General features: G+C 43.9%; 1 protein-coding gene across 3 annotated transcripts in view; it reads left to right on the forward strand.

Annotated features, from left to right (window-relative positions):
- The window catches only part of pdzrn3b (PDZ domain containing RING finger 3b), a 95,941-nt gene that overhangs the window by 54,509 nt on the left and 20,377 nt on the right, over positions 1–21,055 (forward strand). The window contains exon 1 of one of the 3 annotated variants that reach the window (XM_030730066.1): positions 20,692–20,985. The exons of the other annotated variants lie outside the window; for them this stretch is intronic. Within the exon in view, the coding sequence (XP_030585926.1) occupies positions 20,917–20,985 (69 nt within the window). The 5' untranslated portion in view covers positions 20,692–20,916. Of the gene's footprint in view, positions 1–20,691; positions 20,986–21,055 lie in introns of those variants that run through there. 3 annotated transcript variants of the gene reach the window in all.

The raw sequence follows: 21,055 nt of genomic DNA on the forward strand, positions 1-21,055 counted from the left end.
TCTTTTTTAACTTCTTCACTCAAGGAAATGTTTGACAGAGGGCCTCTTGTATCATTTACACAGAAGTTGTACTCAGAGTTAAAGAGTAACATCTATCCACTGCTGCAGAGGCGCCTTCAAAAATAATAGCCCCCCCGGTGGTTTTCAGTTGTTTTTCACTTCAGGTCAAGGTTTACATGCTACAGAGGGGAGGGAAGAAACATAGGCGCTAATTGGATGGCGTTGTCGGATTTGTTAAAAAGCCTTTGTTGTATGCGAAGAAGGACGTCAACAAAACAACAACGAGAAGTGCAGAAGTCGGTGTACTTTTTCAGGCTAGCTGACAAAGCTTTACTATTAACAGTAACATATTTCCATTTCCTTCAAGAGATGTTTTATTTTCCTGAAGTTAGCTTGGGGAATAACTGAAGAGGTAGCAGCCACGAGCCGGCACGGAGCTTCCTTAAAGGCACTTCAGGTCACAGGCAGAGAGCTCAGGAGATAAAACTTGGATAAGATTTCTTTTTAATGCAATTCCATTGTAAGAGGAAAATGAATTTCCTCTAACTTCATTTTCAGCACTCTGGCTCTCAGTAGCATTGGAGATGATTTGCCAAGGGCCTCTGGAATGGAGACTGTAACAAGAAGGGTTTGACTTCAGAGTGCTCCGCTGGTGTGAACTACGCTCCCTGCCCCGGGCGCTCTTTCCCTGGGAATATGTGATAGATAAAGATCGATGTGAGGGTTGGAACTGTGCCCCTCACCCCAGCCCTTTGCTCCAGCCCTCGTGGCCCTGTTTCCCTCCTCCTCATCTACTTCTTCTCCTCCCTTTCTCTAAATCTCTATTCATCTTCTCATGACCAGCAATAATTACAGCAGCTCCTTGGTCTCACCACCAGAATGAGCTGTTTACATTTGGCCACTTGCCTCTGGCTGGTGTGGCTGCCTCTCATCCCCCAGTGGAGCACAGCAGGAGCAGCCGCGCAGTCACCAAAATGCGACCGGTGCCCACCAGGCCCAGCGCACCCAGGCTCCCACCCAGTCACTTACGCTCCGCCTGTAAAGCCGCAGAGCTCCATCAGTCATGTTCCCCATATAAGCTCTTTTCCTCCTCTTTTCTAGTGGCAGCTCACTGCAGTTTGCATTTCCAGCCCAGCTGAGGGAAAAGCATTTAATTCACTGAATGGTTCAGTGTAAAGAGGCAGGTCTCCGAGCCAACACTTCTACCACATGCTGTTTTCCTCAGTGTTTTCTGTGCCCGAGGGCTGACGTAGAATGAAAGAGCTCCTCCATGGCGTGTACAGAGAGAGGATGTTTGTTTACACTCTGACAGTCCTGTTTAGAGCTACGGAGGCTGCACAGGACCCCTGTCCTCGGACTGATGATGTGTTGTGTTGGGTGGGGCCGACGGCCCCCACCATTCTCCGGCCCTCAGACCCAGGTGCTTCCTGTCTGCCTGCTGGAAAAGTACGAATGAGTTTGTGATGGGCCAAGTCAGCCATGTGCTGTTGCTGCTCCTGCGGTGCCCTGTGGGATCAGCAAAAAGGCTTTAAACATTCAACAGTTTTTTTATTTTTTCTTTCTATTTTTCTACTCTTCCCCTGCACAGGCTCTCTGTCTGCTGTTCTTTCAGTCTCTTGTAATATAACATCTGCAGAGACACTTAAATCCGAAGGAAAGCGCTTTACAGTTCTCATCATATGGTGTGTGTGTTGCTCCCTCCTCTCAGGTGTGGCCTACAGGCAAAACAAGCAGATTTCATACTTAAATACTAATTTAACCTGACAGCGTGTTATTCTGTTTGCTTTATTTGTGTGTTGCTCTCCAAAGGAGTCCTAGAGTTGCACTCCAGTCCTAATCCCAAGACAAAGGAATACTTTGACAGATATTTTCCCAAATGAGAAGGGATTTACAAGATTTAGTGCCAGCTGTGGCAGTTCCATAAAGTATTTTTATATGCTCCCCAAAATATGCGCTTTATATGTAACTGGAGCTGTTGTCTGTGCAAAGAGCGCAGGTCAAACTGCCTGAGCTGCAGGCTGGGTTTTGAATCTGGACAGAGGCTCAGTCCTATAAAGATCTTTCATTTGGCTGTCCTTGCCCTAATCTGTATAACACTGGAGGGACAGAGCGACCCCTGGTGGCCATCACGTGCACTTGCAACTTCAGAACCATTTCCCTCTTCAAAGCCAGCTGTCAAGCCACAATGAGAGGAGCATGTCGCTGGTAGTCTCCACCGCAGTTGCATTCATTCTCTTTGTTTGCGAGCTGACTCACCTGTCACGCTCATGACTCGACCAACAAACTCTGATTTATGACTCCTCCAAAAGCTGTAATTTAAGGGGGCAGCTCAGGAAAAAAAAAACAAGAAACAAATTGGATATCTCTCAACTGTCAAATCGTGCAGAGACCAGTCGGAGCTGTGACTGTTTTGCACCCTCTCCCCCTCTGGCACCGAGAAGTTCAGGTTTTCCAACCTGTGGTGAAGTCAAACGGAGGCAGGATACACTTCTTCTTCTTCTTCACCTTCGTTCTGCTGCGTAGCATGAGTCATCAGATGAGTCTAGGTGTACGGCGGTAATAATGGGCAGCCCTGACAGAGGCATGAAAAGTACATTAGTTGCTCGTAAAAAAGGAGCTGACAGGTTTTGCCTCCATTCTCAGGCATTTCATTGGCCTCCTCCCTTAGGGCCTTAGCGTTGGGTGCAGTTAAGGTGGTGTTTATTTCCAGGTACAGCATTCTGCCCCATCCGACGCCAGGAGTCTGCATCTGCTGATAAGGAACAAGACTGGCTGGGGAGAGACAGAGACTCAAGGTTAATGTACACAGGCAGGGAGACGTTTGCTTTTGCTTTAGGGTAATGTTGTGCAAGAGAAACTTTATTCTATTGGACAAATAGGAACAGGGCAAACACAGCCTTGTGAACTAATTTATGGCATGAACAGCATTGTGTAATACTGTCAAGTCACAAATCATCACAACCCAGTATATTCTTAGCTGTCTAAATAGAGAGCAGAACTTTAAGGTAAGATGGATCACACTCAGCTTGACCCTAAGAGACGTCTCTCACCCCAGCATGAGCAAAGCCCTGAGCGCATTTGTTTCTGTCCCCTTCGCTGCCACTCACCCGTGGTACTCTTTATGACCGCTGAGGTTCAGCCAGTTCAAAGTTTCAGTGTCCTTCTAGGTGAAAGATGCTGGTGAATAATTATAGATGCACTGGAACAGACAGCCACGTTTAAATTTGGTTCATAGCTCGACTCTTGTAGACATGCATGTGATTTTCAGCATATATCAGTGACATTTATGACCTTAATTCCAGCCGAATGCATTGAGGTATTTTTTATTTTTATTTTTTTCCTAAGTTCTGTGCTGGGTCTAGATGTGCAGATAGGAAGGGGAGAGACGCTCCTGGAGCCAGCTGTGGAAACAGAAGATACTGAGGGAGCCGGAGAGGAAGTGAAAGGGATTTGGTGTGCAGGATCTGCACAGCTCTGCAGAGATGGAAGTTTTCATTTCTTCATTTCCTCAAGATACCTCTGCCTGTTTGGACAGGTGTGCTAGCCCACCCCCCCAGCCCCAGGGATATAAAGGCTCCAGCCTCTCTCGTGTTGTCCAGTTCAGGGCGCAGCACAGCAGAGCCTCAAGAGCAGGGGAACAACCTCACACAGATCATTCTTCTGTGCAGGGAAGCCCAAACAGACTAATGCTTTTCCAGTCGCCCTCCTGTCTTGGCGATTATTACTCCAAAACAGCTGGGCTAAGAGACATGGAAGTGCTTGTTAAAAGGGGAAAGTGAGCATCTCAACGTACTGATTACAGAGGGTGAGGAGAGGGGAGAGCGGTGTGTCTTGGTACATGCTTTGAGTTTTTTCCCCCCCCCAAGGGCATGAATACACCCGGACTGAGTCATGCTAGACTGGAGCCATGGCTCCGGCTCCTTAAGCTGCTTTCCCTCTTTTTCCTCTTCCCTCTCCTCCCACTGTCGACATAAGCAGCTGGGCTCCTGATGCATCCAAACACACACACACACACACACACACACACACACACACACACATAACCTGACACATGTTGGGAGAGGTACTTGATAGGAGGACAGAAGGAGGGCGGGAGGAGTGATGAAATGCCAGAAGGAGTAGGGGCAGCCGGTGTGAGAGGCCCACACTGAGATTGATGAGCTGCTGTAGAATCTAGCAGGTAAACACCACTGTGGCTCTTCTTCCCCCACACAGCAGGTTTTTTTGGGATTAAGCCACTTGTTGAAAAGATTTCAGTAAATTCTCGGTTTGCTAAAATCCACGCTCTCCCTCTCACTACCATTCATTAGTCTCAGCTTGTTTATGTGTTTTTCTTTTGCTTCCTCACCATCCTGTCTTTTTTTTTTTTTTTTTTTTTTATTAATTTTCCCTACTGGACAGCTGAGAAAGTCGTCGCAGTGTTTCAGTGCGACATGAAAACAAACAGAAAGCTTTCACATGCAGCTCCTTTGCTCCTCAGCAGCAATATATTCACGGCCTTTTAAATATCACCAGTAGGTGGTGATATGACTCTTTACAAGTTGCCTCAGAACTCTCCTGAATAAATAACCTCTCCTACATGCCCTTATTTGATCCCACATCCCTTCAGCAAAAATATTTCTCGTTACTGCAGTGTGATTTCTTTCTTCTTTTTTTGTGAGAAAACCTGGAGGTTTCAGACTGCTTTTTTTTTCTAACATTTTCGAGCTGTCTGCCTTTATCAAGGTACATGAATATGCATCTGATAGTGGAGCACGTACGATGCATTGGGAATCTTAACCCTCAAATTAATGCATAAAGGATAAATGATGTTTTGCTCCCTGTCAGGGAGCAACAAAAGAAGAGGCCAGCGGTGTTAGTGGACACCTGTTGGTTTACTTACACGGTTATATTTACATATTTCCCACAAATATAGCATATTGACATCGGCGGGTTAACTGATGGGAGGACGAGGTTTTTGCCTTTTTTTAGCATATTTCAAGATACGCTTTCTAAGTCAAGTATGAGGGAGAAAGAGTGCTGTTGTTACCGTCATTATCGGTCACTGTTTTATCTATTTTCTCTCTTTTTTTTTTTGCTGTTTGTGAAAGGTCTGACCTTGTGGATGTCACCTGAGGTGGTTTTCTGTCTGTCCCTCTCGTATTGCATGACCCCTCTGTCAAATGAAAGTAGCCTAGATCATAGCTCTTTGAGAGTTGTTTAGTCTGGACTGCAGCTGAACGCTCGGCAGCCTCTCTCCCCTCTCTGTCTAGAAGAATGTTTTGCATGAGCAAGCTGTTTGTTTGTTTTTCCCCCATCGATCGGGAAATGTAAGAGAATGTGCGTGTGTGTGTGTGTGTTGGGTATGTATGCCATGAGGGGTTTATTCCACAGTCCAAATCTCGGTGTTGCATGCATTGGCAGCGGACAGTAGCTTGGGACAGATTTGTGATGTAATCAGGAGGTAATCTCTGCCCTGCTGCTTGCTGATCAGCCCCACAGGGGCATGCATGGCAACTCAGGCATGTACCCCCCACCTCTGAAATACACCCACACACATTCCATATATCTGCAGCTCTGCCATCCGTCAGCCCCTCTAACTCCCAGCTGAACTGCTAATCTCATTACCAAAGCGAGCGAGAGCGAAAACCTCCAATTCACCTGAACCCTCGTACTCATTAAACATCAAGAGCAGCATTAGAGCCCGCTGGATGGAGAAATCACATTCTCGGCCCGGCTCAGGTTGCATAACACGACTGTGTGTAGCAGAGCTGGATGAACCATCACCAGAACCGGAGCTCGTGGCCAGGCCGCTAATGTAAGCGGGGTTGTGCGTGTTTGGCTGATAGAGTTCAGTATCAGTTTGGGAGGGAAAACGGTTATCTAACATTTACTGGCACATTTGGTGATATTTCAACATTTGAACAGATCCCTTGTTCTTTGGGTAAAAAGTAAACGCAGATTGTGACCTCAGAAGTTTGGTTTGGTTAATATTTGTTCATTGAATATTATCATTCATTTCATCCATCTGCTGTTTAAAAAAAGAAATTATAGCATATTTTGGGGTTTTGTGCTGAATCTTCACCAACAGGACATCATCTCTTAAAGGGAGCCTTCACCACTTTTTGGATAAAGGTTGCCATGGCGACAGTCGGAAACAGGTTGCGTTTCCTTGGTGACTGAGGGTCACCCGGCCCAGCGTGCGCGTTAGCTTCATTGTTATCGTCCTCTCAGATGCAGCCTTCCTGACAGTCGCACACAGGCAGAAAGGTGTTGTGCAGCATCATTACCAGCCTGCATCAGCCTCAGTGGTTACGCAGCATTATGTTTTTGTTGGATTCTTAGTTTAAAAATAGTCAGTCTTTCTTTCTTTACCGCCGTCTGTCTTTCGAGATGCTGATACTGAGGTTGGCTAATGCTTTTTCCCTGCTCACCTGGTTCTCGCATTAGGAGCCTCTCTGCGGGGAGATGAACAGCATCAAAGCAGAGGCGTTAGCGAGACACCATGTCACCCTGTGGTTCCCTGTCGAGGGAAGGGGGGAGTATTACCCAGGGACAGCTAATGATAGCCTGCTGGGAGCTGGGAGGGGGAAGAGGGAAAAGATGTGGGGTATCTTTTTTAGGGGGGGAGGGGAGGGAGGGGGTGGATGATACTCTGTAGTCATACTGTCCCCCCTTTAAAAAAAATAACGGTTTCTGTGTCAGGGGATTATTCTCTCTGACAGGACTACAGTTTTTCCTGCTTTACCTCAACTCAAGGAATCTGCCAGTACAGAGTAATCTATCTGATATTTAGGTAAGGTAGCTTGAGGCCAAGGCTTTCACAATAAACTGCTCTGATACTTAACCATCTTCATCAGGTGCTGCAGGGCCTGATTTGCTAAAGTGAGTCACTGCCAAAATCAATTCAGTGTGTCCCTGAAGCATTTTTAGCATGAATATTGCCATATAATGATTTGCATTAATCCCAGAGTTTACACACAACGATGTCTGTGCAAAAAATTTTAGCCCTAAAACCAATTAGAGATTTTTTCTTTTTTTTTTTAATTATTCAGTCACACTCTCTGTGTGTGTGTCACACATTTCACACAGACCTATATAAAATATAGGTCTGTGTGATCTGCTGTCCACAGCCATTCACTCCAGCTGGCAGCACAGCCAACTGTGACTGGCACATAATACCTCCTCACCTCTACCACTCAGCTGCGAAAAATCAATCTTTTTTTTTTTTTTTTCTTCCTGGCCCTGCAGTGTCCACTGGCTCGGAAGCAGTCTGAATGATGGTGTGTTGGCTGGTAGATAAGGAAGTAGTCAGCGGAGGACTGAGGAGGGAGTACTTTGTAGTGAGAGGCTTTGACTGAGATAGATGGGGCTGAAAGAGTGTGAACTTTAGTGGAAAGAAAAGCTCAGACTCTGTCATCGAGTTGTGCGTTTGTATGCTGCAAATAGCACTGGTGTTAAGAACACTATATTGAACTGTAGCAGTTAAAATAATAGATTGGAGTTAGTTTAGGAGTTCTGGTATATTTTAATTTCTGATGCTAAAATGTGTAAGTCTGTACACATTGAGCTGTTGTTAAAGGAGCCATCTGCTCTGCCCTTCGTATTGTCATTGTGAGGTGTTTTTTTCTTTCCAAAAGCAGTGGGTGGGAGTCACCTGCTGGTGGGGGATTGCTCTTTGGTTGAGGACCTCTCGCCTCTTGAGGCATCCCCCAGCAGGATGTCTGTGTCACAGCTTGACTGACAGGTACAAAGTAACCACTGTGTGCTCTTAAGTCCTAAACTCACCCCTGTCACTCAGCTGTCGCAGGACAATGCCGGGCCACCCCACCCGCCTGACCTGCCTCTTTGTGTCCTCATTGAATTTCAGCACAAGTTGGTTCTGTGCACTCTCAAAGTAATTGGAAACATGTGATTAAAAAAAGGGCAGGGATGTGCACCAGTGAACGTGACTCCGTCCGACAGGAGCGCCGGTCAGATGGAGCCTGTGAAAGATGATATCGGCATGTGGCATCCTCATTATGAGGACTTAAATGTCCCTTTGTAGGTGTTAAGAGTGGAGCCGGGGGTTTTGAAATGGTTGAAGGGGATTGTGGTGACCTCAAAATGAAGTCATGTTCCACCAGTCTGCTGCAGACAGAGCATAGCCTTTTAAGTTCCCTCTTCACTCTTGGCCTTGTCAGAGCGTCTGCTGGGACACCAAAAAAATAAATGGCTGAGCGAAAGAGGAAGTACCAAGTCTGCTCACTATCTTGTTCTGTATTTTATCCTTACATTTAAATCTCTAATATAAGTAAATATGGATTGAAGGGTTACCTTATGTGTCCATATGAATGTTATTAATTTTCAAGTAGGTCTAAAAACTTACAGTTTATTTATCTGACTATATTTGGGTCTTGGGTTGTTATTCCGTCACAAGTTATTACAATTTCTGACTTTTCTCATGTTTTAAATTAAAATCTCATAGTTAACAAAGCAAAAGAGCAGACCAATCCATAAAGGATATTATTATAACTTGCTGTGTTATTAAGCTTGAAACGGGGCTGCAACATGTGTGGCTTATCAGATCCTCAAGAAATGCTTTTTCAGTGACTACATATTTTACACTTATTATCAAACTAAACTTAGTTTAAATATGTTGGGAAATCATTTGGGTTTTAGGAAGTAGACAGAGTCTGTGACCATAACCGTACAGAAGTATATTCAACTTGATTTGCCTGGCAGGAGTAATACTGTAATACTAGCTAGCAGCACAGTGCTACTACCTATTAGCTAGCCTTCTTTTTTCCCTTATTTTGGTGGTTGCAACCAGCACTAAAGTGCAGCACTGCCAGCTACTAAGTTTAAGTTAACCCAGTAGCTCTGGTTGACACATCTCCCTGGTCAGAACAGGTCGCAGTACGACACCAAAGCCTGAAGTGTAAACGGACAGAAGACGACATTTCAACGTAGACTAGAGGTCGGGTCAGACCATCGTTTACAAAGTGAGAAATATAAGATTAGATTATTGCAAAGAAGGAATTAAATGTCTTTGCTTTTCTTTTAAACAACAATAACTAATATGGTTAGTACACGGCTGTCTCCACGCAGCTTCTCCACATTGTGTGGAGACTGTTTATTACCGGAGCCTAAAGAAATAAATAAGTACATAAATAAATAAACAACACTTTTAAGCTATTTATGGTTTCTACATTTAAATCCTATTTTATTTGTTGCATGGTGAACTTAACTCTTAAAATGGTTTCCCCACTATTTAAATTTTTATTTCATTTTATTCTAATTGATAGAGAGATGGTAGAGAACAACTCTTAAACACAAACTTTTCCACTAGAAAATCTAACGACATCCAGGCGACGTTTAAGAATGATCTCGAACCAAAATTACCACGACATCGGTTCAACTTTCATTTCGAAACCAAGACCAGATGTTGAGAAAAGACCACCAGGTTATTCAATGTTGAAATGTTTGTTGGGTATTTTATGTATATTGTTATTTAGCCTATGTGTATATGTATTTGTTTACTTTTTTAAATTATTTCTATTGCTAGATAAATGACTAAACTGACTGAGAAATTATTACAATGTTTAGCAACAGAATTTTTGTAATTCATTCAATCTGAGCTTTATTGAAGTGCTGTGATAAAGGAAAGAAAAGCCCTTGCAAAGTTGGACAAAGGCTATGTATCCCATTAATGTGGTGATGGGGTGTTCCTTGGGCTTTTTCAAGCATCTGTATCAGTCTATAGTGGCCCCCCTCCCGTCATGCTGTAGGAAGCCACCAAAGGCAACAACGATGTCTTGGTGTAGGGGCACAGTGAGGATAGAAGCGGGAATAAGGTGCAGAATTGTTGCTTTCAGGGAGTGTCCACCCTCATGAATGTGTGCTCTGTTCTCATTACTACCCTTGATTACCTTAATCCTCCGTCTGAGCTCAGGCCTGTCACACACACTGAGGGATCTGAGAGGTCAAAGATCAAACCATCCCCCTGCTCACTCCTAAAATCACTGTCTCCTCATTAAACTACAGCCCTGTCTTTATCTCTTTACTCCCTCCTTTTTTCCACTATTCCACCCCCAGTTCCTGCTCTCTCGCTATCCACCATTCCCCTCTGTCTGTTGCTCTTTTGTCCCTCTCCATTTCTCTGCTCTTCTTAAAAGAGCACACGGTTCTGTCTGCCTGTCTTCCTTAATGGACTTGGTCCTCTCAGCATCACCATAGCACTGTGTTCTGCACAGGCAGCATTTGCAGGGTACTTCAGTGCAAATGAAGTTGGAACTAGATGGAAATTACAGGCTTCGGGTCCTTAAAAGCATTCTTTTCTTCTCTTCCATTTGGAAAGGGATGGGTGTAAATGCGAATGGTGGTGAAGGGCTGGGGGCTGGAGGGTGAATTTTTAGTTTTTGTTATTTGCAATCAAATGTACTCCTAAAGATGTTTTAGTGGAAACACTGCTCAAGAAATTATATTTGGGTTAATGATGCTTAGAGCATCAAAGACAAACCTGCACTTTGCAGCCATTTTTCCAATTGATTTTTGAACTAGCACACGCTAAAAGGCATCATGTTGGTCCATTGAATTGTTTCATAATGGTGCTAATAGCTTTGTTTATTTGAAAAATAAACAAGAAAATAACTCACAAGCATCTTTTTGCAGTTGCCATTCGTGTTTCCATTTTTAATTCATAACTCTGCATGCTTTGCATAGCGTTAGGACTCCTGCTAAGCAGTATACCGACTCTTTAAATGCTCATTTTTGCACTCAGGAAACACTTCCACACAATCCTTTTAGTACTATGTATTGACATATGTCACAAATGAAATCCCCATTAGTGCTAATGGCATTAGCATTTCCTTTGTTAAAAGCCTCACCGTTTGGGGTAATCACTGAGGAAATAGCGGAGAATCGGGGCATCGCACACACTTGGATGTCTCAGAAGTTGATAATTAAATTAAATGGGCAAACCTGGTTTGTATTGTCATGAGCAGATGTGTCATGGGAAGCATTAGCAGAAAGTTTATTAGGAAAATCTAATTCATTACAGGCTGCTCATGACGGTCTGCATAATTAGAGATGGAAAATCCTGCAACATTTCAGATTGTGTTATCACACTTGTTAACCAGATATTTGGTATGTTTTACATGTTTGCTGTAAAACTGATTATTTTACCAGTGAAGATCTTTTTTTTTTTCCCACTGCAGTTATGTAATATGTTATCTTTTAAATCTCAACCTGGAGGCTATATGGATGGGATAAACCATAAAGAGCATTGCAGATGGGCAGAATTCACCATATCGATAGTAAATGTGTTGCTCAAAGACATTTTAACTTTCAAAGTAGCCGTGACAGAGAAAATGAACCTTGTAGTTCATCTAATCCAAAAGGTCAGCCTTCAAGCCAGATGGTCTCTGAGGCCCTGTGGGATTTCTTTGTTAATGATGATCTTTGGTGTACAACATTCACTGTCATTTCACACCACTTAAAAAAAATCCTAGAATGGTTAAAGAGACAGTGCTCATCTGAGCCAGAGTGTACACATTATTATATTAATGTTTCCCACTTTGAACCTATGGATTTATCTCAGTGTCTTTTCAGTGGGATGGGAATCTGTTCTGTTGTTGAGAATCCCTGGAATAAAATGGCCTCAGGTATTTCCTGTGCTTTGGGAATGTGAACAGCTGAAACGGCTACAAGCTCTTACATCTTTCCTGTGTATTACCTTTTTATATAGAGGTTTATTCACCCACATATGAAGCGCTAACCATCAGTCAAAGTGATGTTTAAAATGTGTCATCAGGCAGCCAGTGGAGCTTGACACTGAAGAGGGGAGAACATCTCGTTTTAAAATTGCTCACTCGTTCAGGAAGAACATCGGGGAGGCTGTGAGTCGCTCCTCGCTGCCTGTGAGGCCTTTGAGGTCGCTGCCTCGGCCTGACTTAATGGGCCAGAGGTCATGTCGTAAAGACATTTACCGACTGGCCGAGACATCCAGTTAGCATCACTGGTAGTTTCATTCAGTTTCCTTCAACTGCTAAAGACTGCAATGTGTGTAAAACACAATATTCTCCCCTCCGGGGCAGTGGTCTCATTTATCACAACAGGCTTCAGGCAGTTAAACTCAGCTGTCCTTCTGGGTATTGAGACATTTGAGTGATGTTAACCAACATGTCAGTCACTTACCTCTCAATGACCTCAGCTCTCACTCAAAGCTTTTCATTTGGAAGAGCACTGTAAAGTAATGAGATAAGGCCTTAGGCCATAAGTCACTGTTGGGAACCTTTCACTGAAAGAGACTGATTTAGTCTCCCTTTCCTACACAGGAACTGAAGCATATTTGTAGACGTTGTCAAAGTGGGTACTGTTATTCCCATTTCTAGTCATTTTCTTACTGAAGGAGGAACTTGTAAAATTCAAGAATGCTTAAAAGTCAATCGTGGGATGCAGGCTATAGGATCCTTTTACAGAGCGTGCAGTGTAAGCACATGAGGATAAGCAATCATTCAGCAGCAACTGGACTCAAAGAAGAGCTAAAGATCATCCCAGACTCCAGTAGATATCCAGAGTGGGGGAGAATTGAAGGTTTACCACAAAATTACTACAAATAAATGATAAAAATTTAAACAAGATCATAGTATAAAACACCAAAGTGATTTAATGCCAATAGAGCTAAAACCCAGACAAGAATTACCCAGAAAAAGTTAACGTTGCTGGTATTGGTGACATCCACAGAAGCAATGATCTGCAGTATCATTTTTCATATCAATACTGAAGTTGTCTGCAGATTTAATTTGGTACAGATGTGGATACTTGGAGAGCAGCATTCACTTCTTATAAGTAGGTTGAAATGGTTGGTGTGGTGTTTGTTCTGCCCCTCCTCCACTGCCATTGGGCAGCTGGCTAAAAAGTGACCCAACTGCTGGCGAGTGGGGAAAGATGCTCAGTGCCTCGTCACACTGCTGGCAACTCTGCGTTTGCACAGAAATTATTGACACGATAGACACGATCCCCAAAGCTTCCATGTTAATCAGTGTAGGCGTAACCACTAACATATCATATCCTATATGGTATACACGTGTATGCATTCATTTTGACTCTCTCCAAAATGTTGGTGGCCTGTGCTCAACATTATAAATGAACCCCTCTGCAGATGAAGCCCTCGTGGCTGCTGCTCTGCTGAACATGTTGCACACACTACACTTTATGTGTAGCCCAAGGAAAGATAAATTAACTGTATTTCTCTGTCTCTTATCCAAAATGTTTTGCACTTTGCCTCTCATTGCCAATTTAAGACGCTCACCTAACCATCAGGAACAGTTGGGGATACATGATTTACCTGTCAGCCCTGCAAGTAATGGAGGATCCCCTCTGCCGTTTAAGCCCCAGCTATAATGTGTCATTGGAGAAACTCAACTGACAAGTGCAGCTCTGAAGCTGTAAAACTGTTCTCAAATGTGTAAGGCTGTTTAATTTACACTGGCACTTTTTGTCCAAGTCATCTGCTTGCCTCTCTTGAACCTCAGTTCAGAACCAATAGCTTCCCAGCTCTGCCTACTGTATTCTCACTGTGTCTGCCCATGCTGTCTCGCTCTGCACCGAGTGTAGCTGGAAGCCTTTGTTGGTGATTTTTGGCTGCCAACATGCTGGAACAGCGAGGAGTGATGAAGGCTTGGGGGGGAATTAGCTGGTGACAGGAACTCTGTGTGGACTGCAGAGTTGGCAGAGCCCTACAGGGAGCCTCACAGTGGAGTCACATCGCTGCAAAGCCCTGCTCTCGCTACAGGAGAGGGGATGAAATATGAACTCCTTTTAATATCCCACCTAATGACTGTGTTGACAAGCACCATGAGTTACCTTCTGCAGGAATGTCGTGGCATTTGGATAATTAGCACGCAAATAGAATTTTGTTATACCCCGCCATAACACAGTGGTGGAGACGTTTTTATAGTAGCAAAGGTTAGGAGGTAATTTTAACTAGCCCTCTTATGGAGCCAGATACAGGTCTCTCATTGGTGGTGGTAGCTTGCAGGCCCGTCAGCTGGGGACCAAGCCAAGAGATTCACTGCAAGAGCTGATCTGCCTGCACTGAGACCAATTAATTTACACTCAGATCCACCCTATCCATGCCTGCATCCACTTGGCACTTGCTTGCTCGGAGAACCAGAAAGCTGCTCTTTGCTCCTTTTTGTGAAAGATTTTTTGGTGTTTTTTTTTTTGTGTGTGTGTGGGAAGCTTGACAGAAATCTTTTTGGGAAAGCGCTGATTCTTTCACACTTGTCGCACTCTGGCGATGCCACCCAAAAACTGATAATTGCTTTTGCGGTGCAGTGTTTGTTTAAACCACCTCAGTGACCCCACCGCAGCAATGAATTCGTGAGGCTGTTTTTCAAGCTCTGAGAAGTGAAGGTGACATTAAACAACCCAGAGCAAAAATCATATGCATTTCACTATTAGGTTGTTGATAATGGGAAACGGTCTTGGGGAGCTTGGGAAGAAGACACCAGGTTTACAGATTATTCTGTCTTCTGTTAACAAAAAGAAACCATCCTAAAAACATCCAGTGTCGAGACTGTTTGTGTATGAAAGGGGCATTATCATAGCATTTTAACATATCAGCCTTGTTAACATCCCTCCATACTTAAGTAATTACTCTGAAGAGATAGTGATGGCATCATTAATTGTTTGAGTCTCCAATTAAACCGTTTCGGTGGCTGTCATTCCCGCTGGCTGGGGTCCCTGTTGGCACGGGCTCTGGCTCGCAAAGTAAATAGGAGTACAAAGCTGACAGCTGTCTGATAAATTATGCACAGCCCAATGTTTCAGAGGTGCAAGCACACACACACACACACACACACACACGCACACACGCTTGCACCCACATACACACTGATCCTCGTATGCTTAGGCCCCGGCGGTACTGTTGAGAGGATCTGGAGACTCATTAAACTCCTCCACACATTTAGTTTCTGCTTCTGCCCCGTCCCCGCCTTTGTGGATTCTGCCTGTCTCGCGTGTCTGTCTTGTGCCTCTTTTTCACACCTTCTTTTAACGTCCCTTGTGTTAGCTCTTACTCCATCTTGGCGCTCCTGTTTGCTCATCTGGCATCTCCATTAACACAGTGGTATTACAGCTCCCTTCTCCTCTCATATCCTCTGAAGATCACAGGGCTGATATGAGGGCTCAGGCCATGGCCAAATGGAGTGCAGGGAGGGGGGGGGTGTAGAGAACTGTGGCCAAAATCAACTCTGTAGAGGCCATCTATGCTGGACCAAACCTGCTGACAGAGAAATTTCATGGTTCAGTATAGAAATTTTAATAATGTGCATTTACATTTACCTGAACTTGTCTTAGTATTGTTTCCTAATAAGGAACCTCCAACGCCTTGAGAATGCCCACGCCATGATGTTATAAAACTGTTGAGCGGCACTATTTATGATCAGTAAGCAGTGTTTTCACACAGCCATAGGATCTATAGGCGCATTAAAAAAATCTGTTACTAACTCACAAGAACTGGACAATAAAATCAGCTGCACTCCACAGTCTCTCTCATCCTGTGGATAGACTCCACAGTCTTGGACTGCATTTTGCAGCTGGTGCTGCTAATTCTGCACACGAACCAGTTCTCCACCTGCTGCATTTTCTGATTGGAGTGGCCTCCAGTTTGCAGCAGAATGTCCTGAGACTATTGTCTCCAGCAGCAATCCGACAGTGGAGTGGGAGTTTGTCCGACGCTGGGACGAGATTCTCTCTGGGAAGGAAACTGAATGATATTGATTGTCCCCACAACAATGTGGCCAGCGAGCTAGTCGGTAAGGAAAACACGAGACAGGAAGCACAGGAGCTAGCTGAACTTTTAAAATAAGAGCAGGGAGGAGGGTGCACTAGTAAACAGATTCCAAATGCTGCAATTCAATACATATCACCAAATATACCTGCATAGCTGTTAGCATACCTGTGCAGCCAAGTTGGTGCATGCAAAACACTGATTAAGTTCATCTTTGTGAATAAAGCGAGTGACCCTCCACTGGCTGTTCAACCACATGATGTAACGTTCTTTCAGTCTCGATGGGCTGCATCGAGCCTCTGGGTAATCGGAGCAAACTCCATTTACTGACAACTTATAAAAAACGGGCTTTTTAAATATCTCATTTAAGGTACACTGTGGTGATGTTAACCACATGTATTTTTATGAGTGGGTGCTTGTTTGTCTTATGTGCGCGAGGATTTGCATTCATCCTCTTTAGAGAGTGGTGTCCTTTGCTTTAAGTGGCAACCAGAGCGTCTCATTCATCCGCTCATGTTGGAAAACTTGAGCATCTTCCTGTTTATGTTGGTCAGCATTTGTGGCTTCTCACCACAAAAACACGAGAAGTGAAAGAGAGCGGAAAGTTTTTGTCTGACACAGAACAGTGACGCTTTATACAACAGGCAAGCCACACTCGACGGTTCTGCTCGTGGATTTACAATACGCAGCCAGTCTTGTTTTCCTCCCCATCACTCTATCGTTCCTCATCTTCCACCCCTCCTCCCTCTCTCTTTCCCTCATCCTGCTGTCTGGACGGTGCATTAGAGTCGTGTGAGGGGACCTGGACGTCGTGCCTTTTTCTTTGTGTTATCACTCTTAGCCATCAGTGTCCAGTTTCTTCGCATGTTGCCACGTCGTCACCTTCTGCACATTTTGTCTCAACTCCCTCTTAGATCCACCTTTTCTTTTTTTTTTTTAATCCGTTCTCCTCTCTGATGAAAGATAAATGGCGAATAAATTAGCTTGTGAGGAAGACTGAAATACTGCGATCAGATTACATCCATTAGAATAGATCGCCAGTGGACCTGCATATGAACCGAAACATTGCGTGCAGTTACTTTTCAGTCACTGGTGGTTTTTACACTTGAACTTCAGACAGTGTTGAGAGGAAAAGGTTGGGAATTTGTCTAATGTTGCCCCTGATCATGTGTGGTACTCAAGCGAAAGTCCAAAGTGAGTCTGCTTGCATTGCAGATGCGTTGTCATTAAGGAAATGGTCTAATGTGTGCCTAAACATTACAGTTTTTTGGTTAAACAAGCAAATAATGAAAATAATCATTCATTTCAGGGTAACACTTTAAGATGACCATCACTGAACTAATCTGTGGACATTATCAGAAGGGTTATTGTACAGTTAAATGGTTCATAGGAAGCTGGTGTGGTGGACGTTAAATCGCTTGAACCTGGTTTATATCGTAGCGCTGCTTGGTCAGGTTCCAGGGATGGACTGTGGTTTGGGTTACAATACGATGAGGTAGAAATGACACTGAACTAATTAACGCTGTGACACGCGCATCATGTGACCAAAGCTAAAGGCCACCATGTGCGACTCTGAGATGTGTCATACCCTAAGAGCCAGAGCGAGCAGTAATGAAACCTTTATTACAAGCAACATAATAAGTTATGACAAAAATAAATGTCTAGTGATTAGTGAACATTAATACTAATATTTCATCGTGTGTAACAGTAAAATCAATTTTAATAAAGCTTGATTGCCACTCATTTGCAGTTTATTAGTGATGGTTATTATAAAATGTTACCAGTTTATGTCCTAGCTGTAACTGTAAGCTTTAGTTTTTACTTCAAGTAAAATTGTCAGTTTCTGAAGTTATACGAGGGGAATAAAGTGGCCCAGAGGGAGGGAAGACGATGCATTATAAAGTTATAAAGCACACGGGGACGGTGCATGCTGCAGCGATTGCCACCTGATCCCACTGTGGCTCTAGCTAAAGTCATGACTTTTAAACTGGGCCCAGTGGGACACCAGCACAACAGCAGGCAGCCTCTATGAATATGAATGATTCAACTGGGCATTGATCAAATGCACACCATCCGCACACTATGAAAGCACCACACTGGTAATTGGAAGGAGATGTGGTAACCTCGAGCCCTCTGGTTGCCACGAAAAAATGTTGATGTTTATTATAACAAACCGTATGACATTATTATTGTTTGGTCTCGATCCCGCTGAGATAGAACCTCTGATACCGTGTCACATATAGACCAGTAATGAATAAAAGCTGACGAGTGTGTGTGTGTGTGTGTGTGTGTGTGTGTGTGTGTCTCTCTCTCTGTGTCTGCTGAGCCCACTGATCAGACCACCACACAGGGATGGAGGAAGGTTTTTGTTGCCAGAGAGGGCAAGAAATTTAATCAGCAACGACAAAATGAAATCTCAGACACAAGGACAGACAGCGCGCAGGCACTTCTCCTGCCAGCTGTGGCTGAACAGGTTCTCAGTCGATTTCCAAGCTCCACACATGTATATCACTGCTGCTTATTGTTTATTAATATGCACATTTTTTTTTTTCCCGCTTCAACTGCCGTAACCTTCAGAGCAGTTGTTCGTATCAGAGCGCCGTCTCCGTTTTGACTTTGTGAATGGGATAATCTCAGTGTGAAAGAAAGATTAGCCAGGCAGCAGCGCCGGCTCGAACTCTCCACTGATCCCAGCCCCGGGCACGACAGCACGGCTAATGTGAGCATAGAATGAGTTTTCATGCTACTGTGGATCAAAGTTTTGAGCCTACAGCACCCAGACAAGCAAAGCCTGCAGTAATAATGAACAATTGTCAAATATACACGTTCACAGTTGGCCCGAGGCAAGTTTTTTGTCTTTTGCCTTAAGGAACTTCTTTTAACGTTGTCCGGCATCCTGTGCAGTTAAGATTGTGGGAAAGAGGAATTTATGTGACGACAGGCTTTGTTTGGAAGTTACTGGAGAGGAATACAAACACAGAGATTAAATGGATAAGGCAAATCTTATTAGCCAAATTCCCCTCCAAGTGTTCTCATGTAAATACAAAATTAGGGAAGCTGAATAAAAAAATAAAATATAGATTGCTTGAGGCTGGAGGGTGAATTTTTATTATTTTTATTATTAACTGACTTAAAAACATGGCATTCAGCTTCATTTAAGTTAACAATTGTTTCAAAATGTTTAAAAAATGAACATGAATTTGCTTGGCATTTGACTGGAGACTTTATGTTGTTATGTCTGCGTGATGACTGGATAGAAAAAAATATATCATACAGCCTGCCTTTGTGTGCACGCTTGCAAAAAAAAAAAAAAAAATCTCTTGACCGCCGTTCATATGTCCAAAAACAACAATTCCACACGTTAACCTCTTTTATACCTGATTCACTGTGTGATACTTACACAACGCTAGCAGCGGGAGAGCCCTGGAAGAGTGATGCTCCAGTGGAGTGCATGCCAACCTCAAACAAGCAGGCAAAGCTTGATTTTTTATAGCAGGTAACAAAAGCAGAGATGTGCAGGCTCGTGGGTTTGTGCATTTTGTGTGATGGGCTGTTTTTCACCCACTTTGCTGTCTGCTTTGTGCTGACAGGCTGCTGAAAGAAACATCTTCTATATGTCCTCATTAGGACATAATAGGGATTTGTGCTGTACATTAAATGCGTAGTACTGTATTGTTAAGTAGCAATTATAAAGGCAACGTTGTGGTGAAATGGAACAGTGATGTTGTTGTTGTTGTTGTTGTAAGTAGTGTAACAAATGACTTTCTCCAGGAGGTAAATAAATAAGTAAATGAGTAAAAAAACAGAAAGTAAATCATAATGTTTAATATGTTGGGTTATTTTTTTTTTTGAGTAACAACCTGTAGTGCAGCTGTCTTAGAGCAGCAGTGAAGCTGATAGAGATCACAGGACACATCTGGCTGGAGGAAATACCTTCCACCAGCAGCAGTTAGGGTTTCTCCTGTAAGACCTACCCCTAAGTCCTGCCATGAAATCTATCCAGGTATGTGGCTTAGCACTGCAATCCTCCAGCATGAGATCAAATCACGAAGAGGTGACGATATCGCATGATGAACTCCTGCAACGACGTTTTCATTTTATCACATACGTACATGTAAAAATCGAATGTTTTTCCTCAAACTGTGACGCCTGCAAATAACACTGAAAGCTTTCATTGACCTTCTTGCTGCCCCCAGTGAACATTTATCTCTGGCTGGCTGCATGGCACAAGAGCAAACAGCAGGACAGATGCCAGGTCTGGCTTATGGAGCCGTACCCGCTGCGTGCTGGCTGGGCAGCGGACACCGTGAAGGACCCCGAGAACTAACTGTATGTCGCTACGCTTTAGATGCTCCGCTGGGTAAAGTTTGTCCAACTGCGCCAGAGAGGGCCAGCATAAATATTTATCTGGTTTATTTGTTTTCACTGGCTGCGGGCCTTGTGTATTTGGAAAGAAATACATGAGGAAAGAATGCTGGATTAGTATACCAGAGGTCACCAAGTGCTAATTTAACAAGGGGCACAGAAAGGGTAAAAGCGGCAAAGCATAGCATTGGATGTGTAATTTACAGACACGCAGGCCTTAATCTGCTGTGAGAGATGAAGGCCTTCTCAAAGCACTTTGAATTTCAAATTAAAAGTCTACAACCAGCTACAAAGATGTTCAAATCCTTTCCATCACTCAGCTTGTTTCTGCACAATGGATCCAATGATGCTTATTAATTAAGAAGACTTTATCAAGACTGATGACACCCTCTTTGGTAGATCGCATTCATGAGCTAGCCCCCCTTCATGAATAATCAATGAGAAGCTGCTTAATAAACATGAGAGGGTTGTATAAAGCTGAGCTCTGTTGCTGGCCTCCAAAAGCTCAGCAGAAAGCTGGAAAGCAACAGAGAGGGAGGGAGACATGTGAAGCAAGGAGGAAGGGGGGGGAGGCAGTGTGTATGTGTGTGTGAAGGACGAGGCTGAGCAGCGAGAGAGAGCCGCACGCTAGGGGGAAGTCAGTCCTGTCAGCCCAAGTTGTCGTGCGGCTGTTGCAGAAAGACACAGCGGACTGTGGGAGTCAGTTCAGAGAGGAGAAGAAGAAGAAACGAGATAGCTGCTGCTTCTCCCTTCTTGGCTGGAGGGAGAGCCTGGATGGTGTGATCTCCTCCACCATGGGATGCAGCCTCTGTACCCTGCAGAAGCCTGAGGAGCACTATAAACTACTCTATGAAGTCTGCCAGGTACTGTGACCAAGTTTCTTCAAGCCCGGGGAGGAGTTTTTAAGGGTTTTTTGTTTGGTTTGGTTTTTTT

This window comes from Archocentrus centrarchus, chromosome 5 (assembly GCF_007364275.1).
Source record: "Archocentrus centrarchus isolate MPI-CPG fArcCen1 chromosome 5, fArcCen1, whole genome shotgun sequence".
In the NCBI taxonomy this organism is placed as follows: Eukaryota; Metazoa; Chordata; class Actinopteri; order Cichliformes; family Cichlidae; genus Archocentrus; species Archocentrus centrarchus.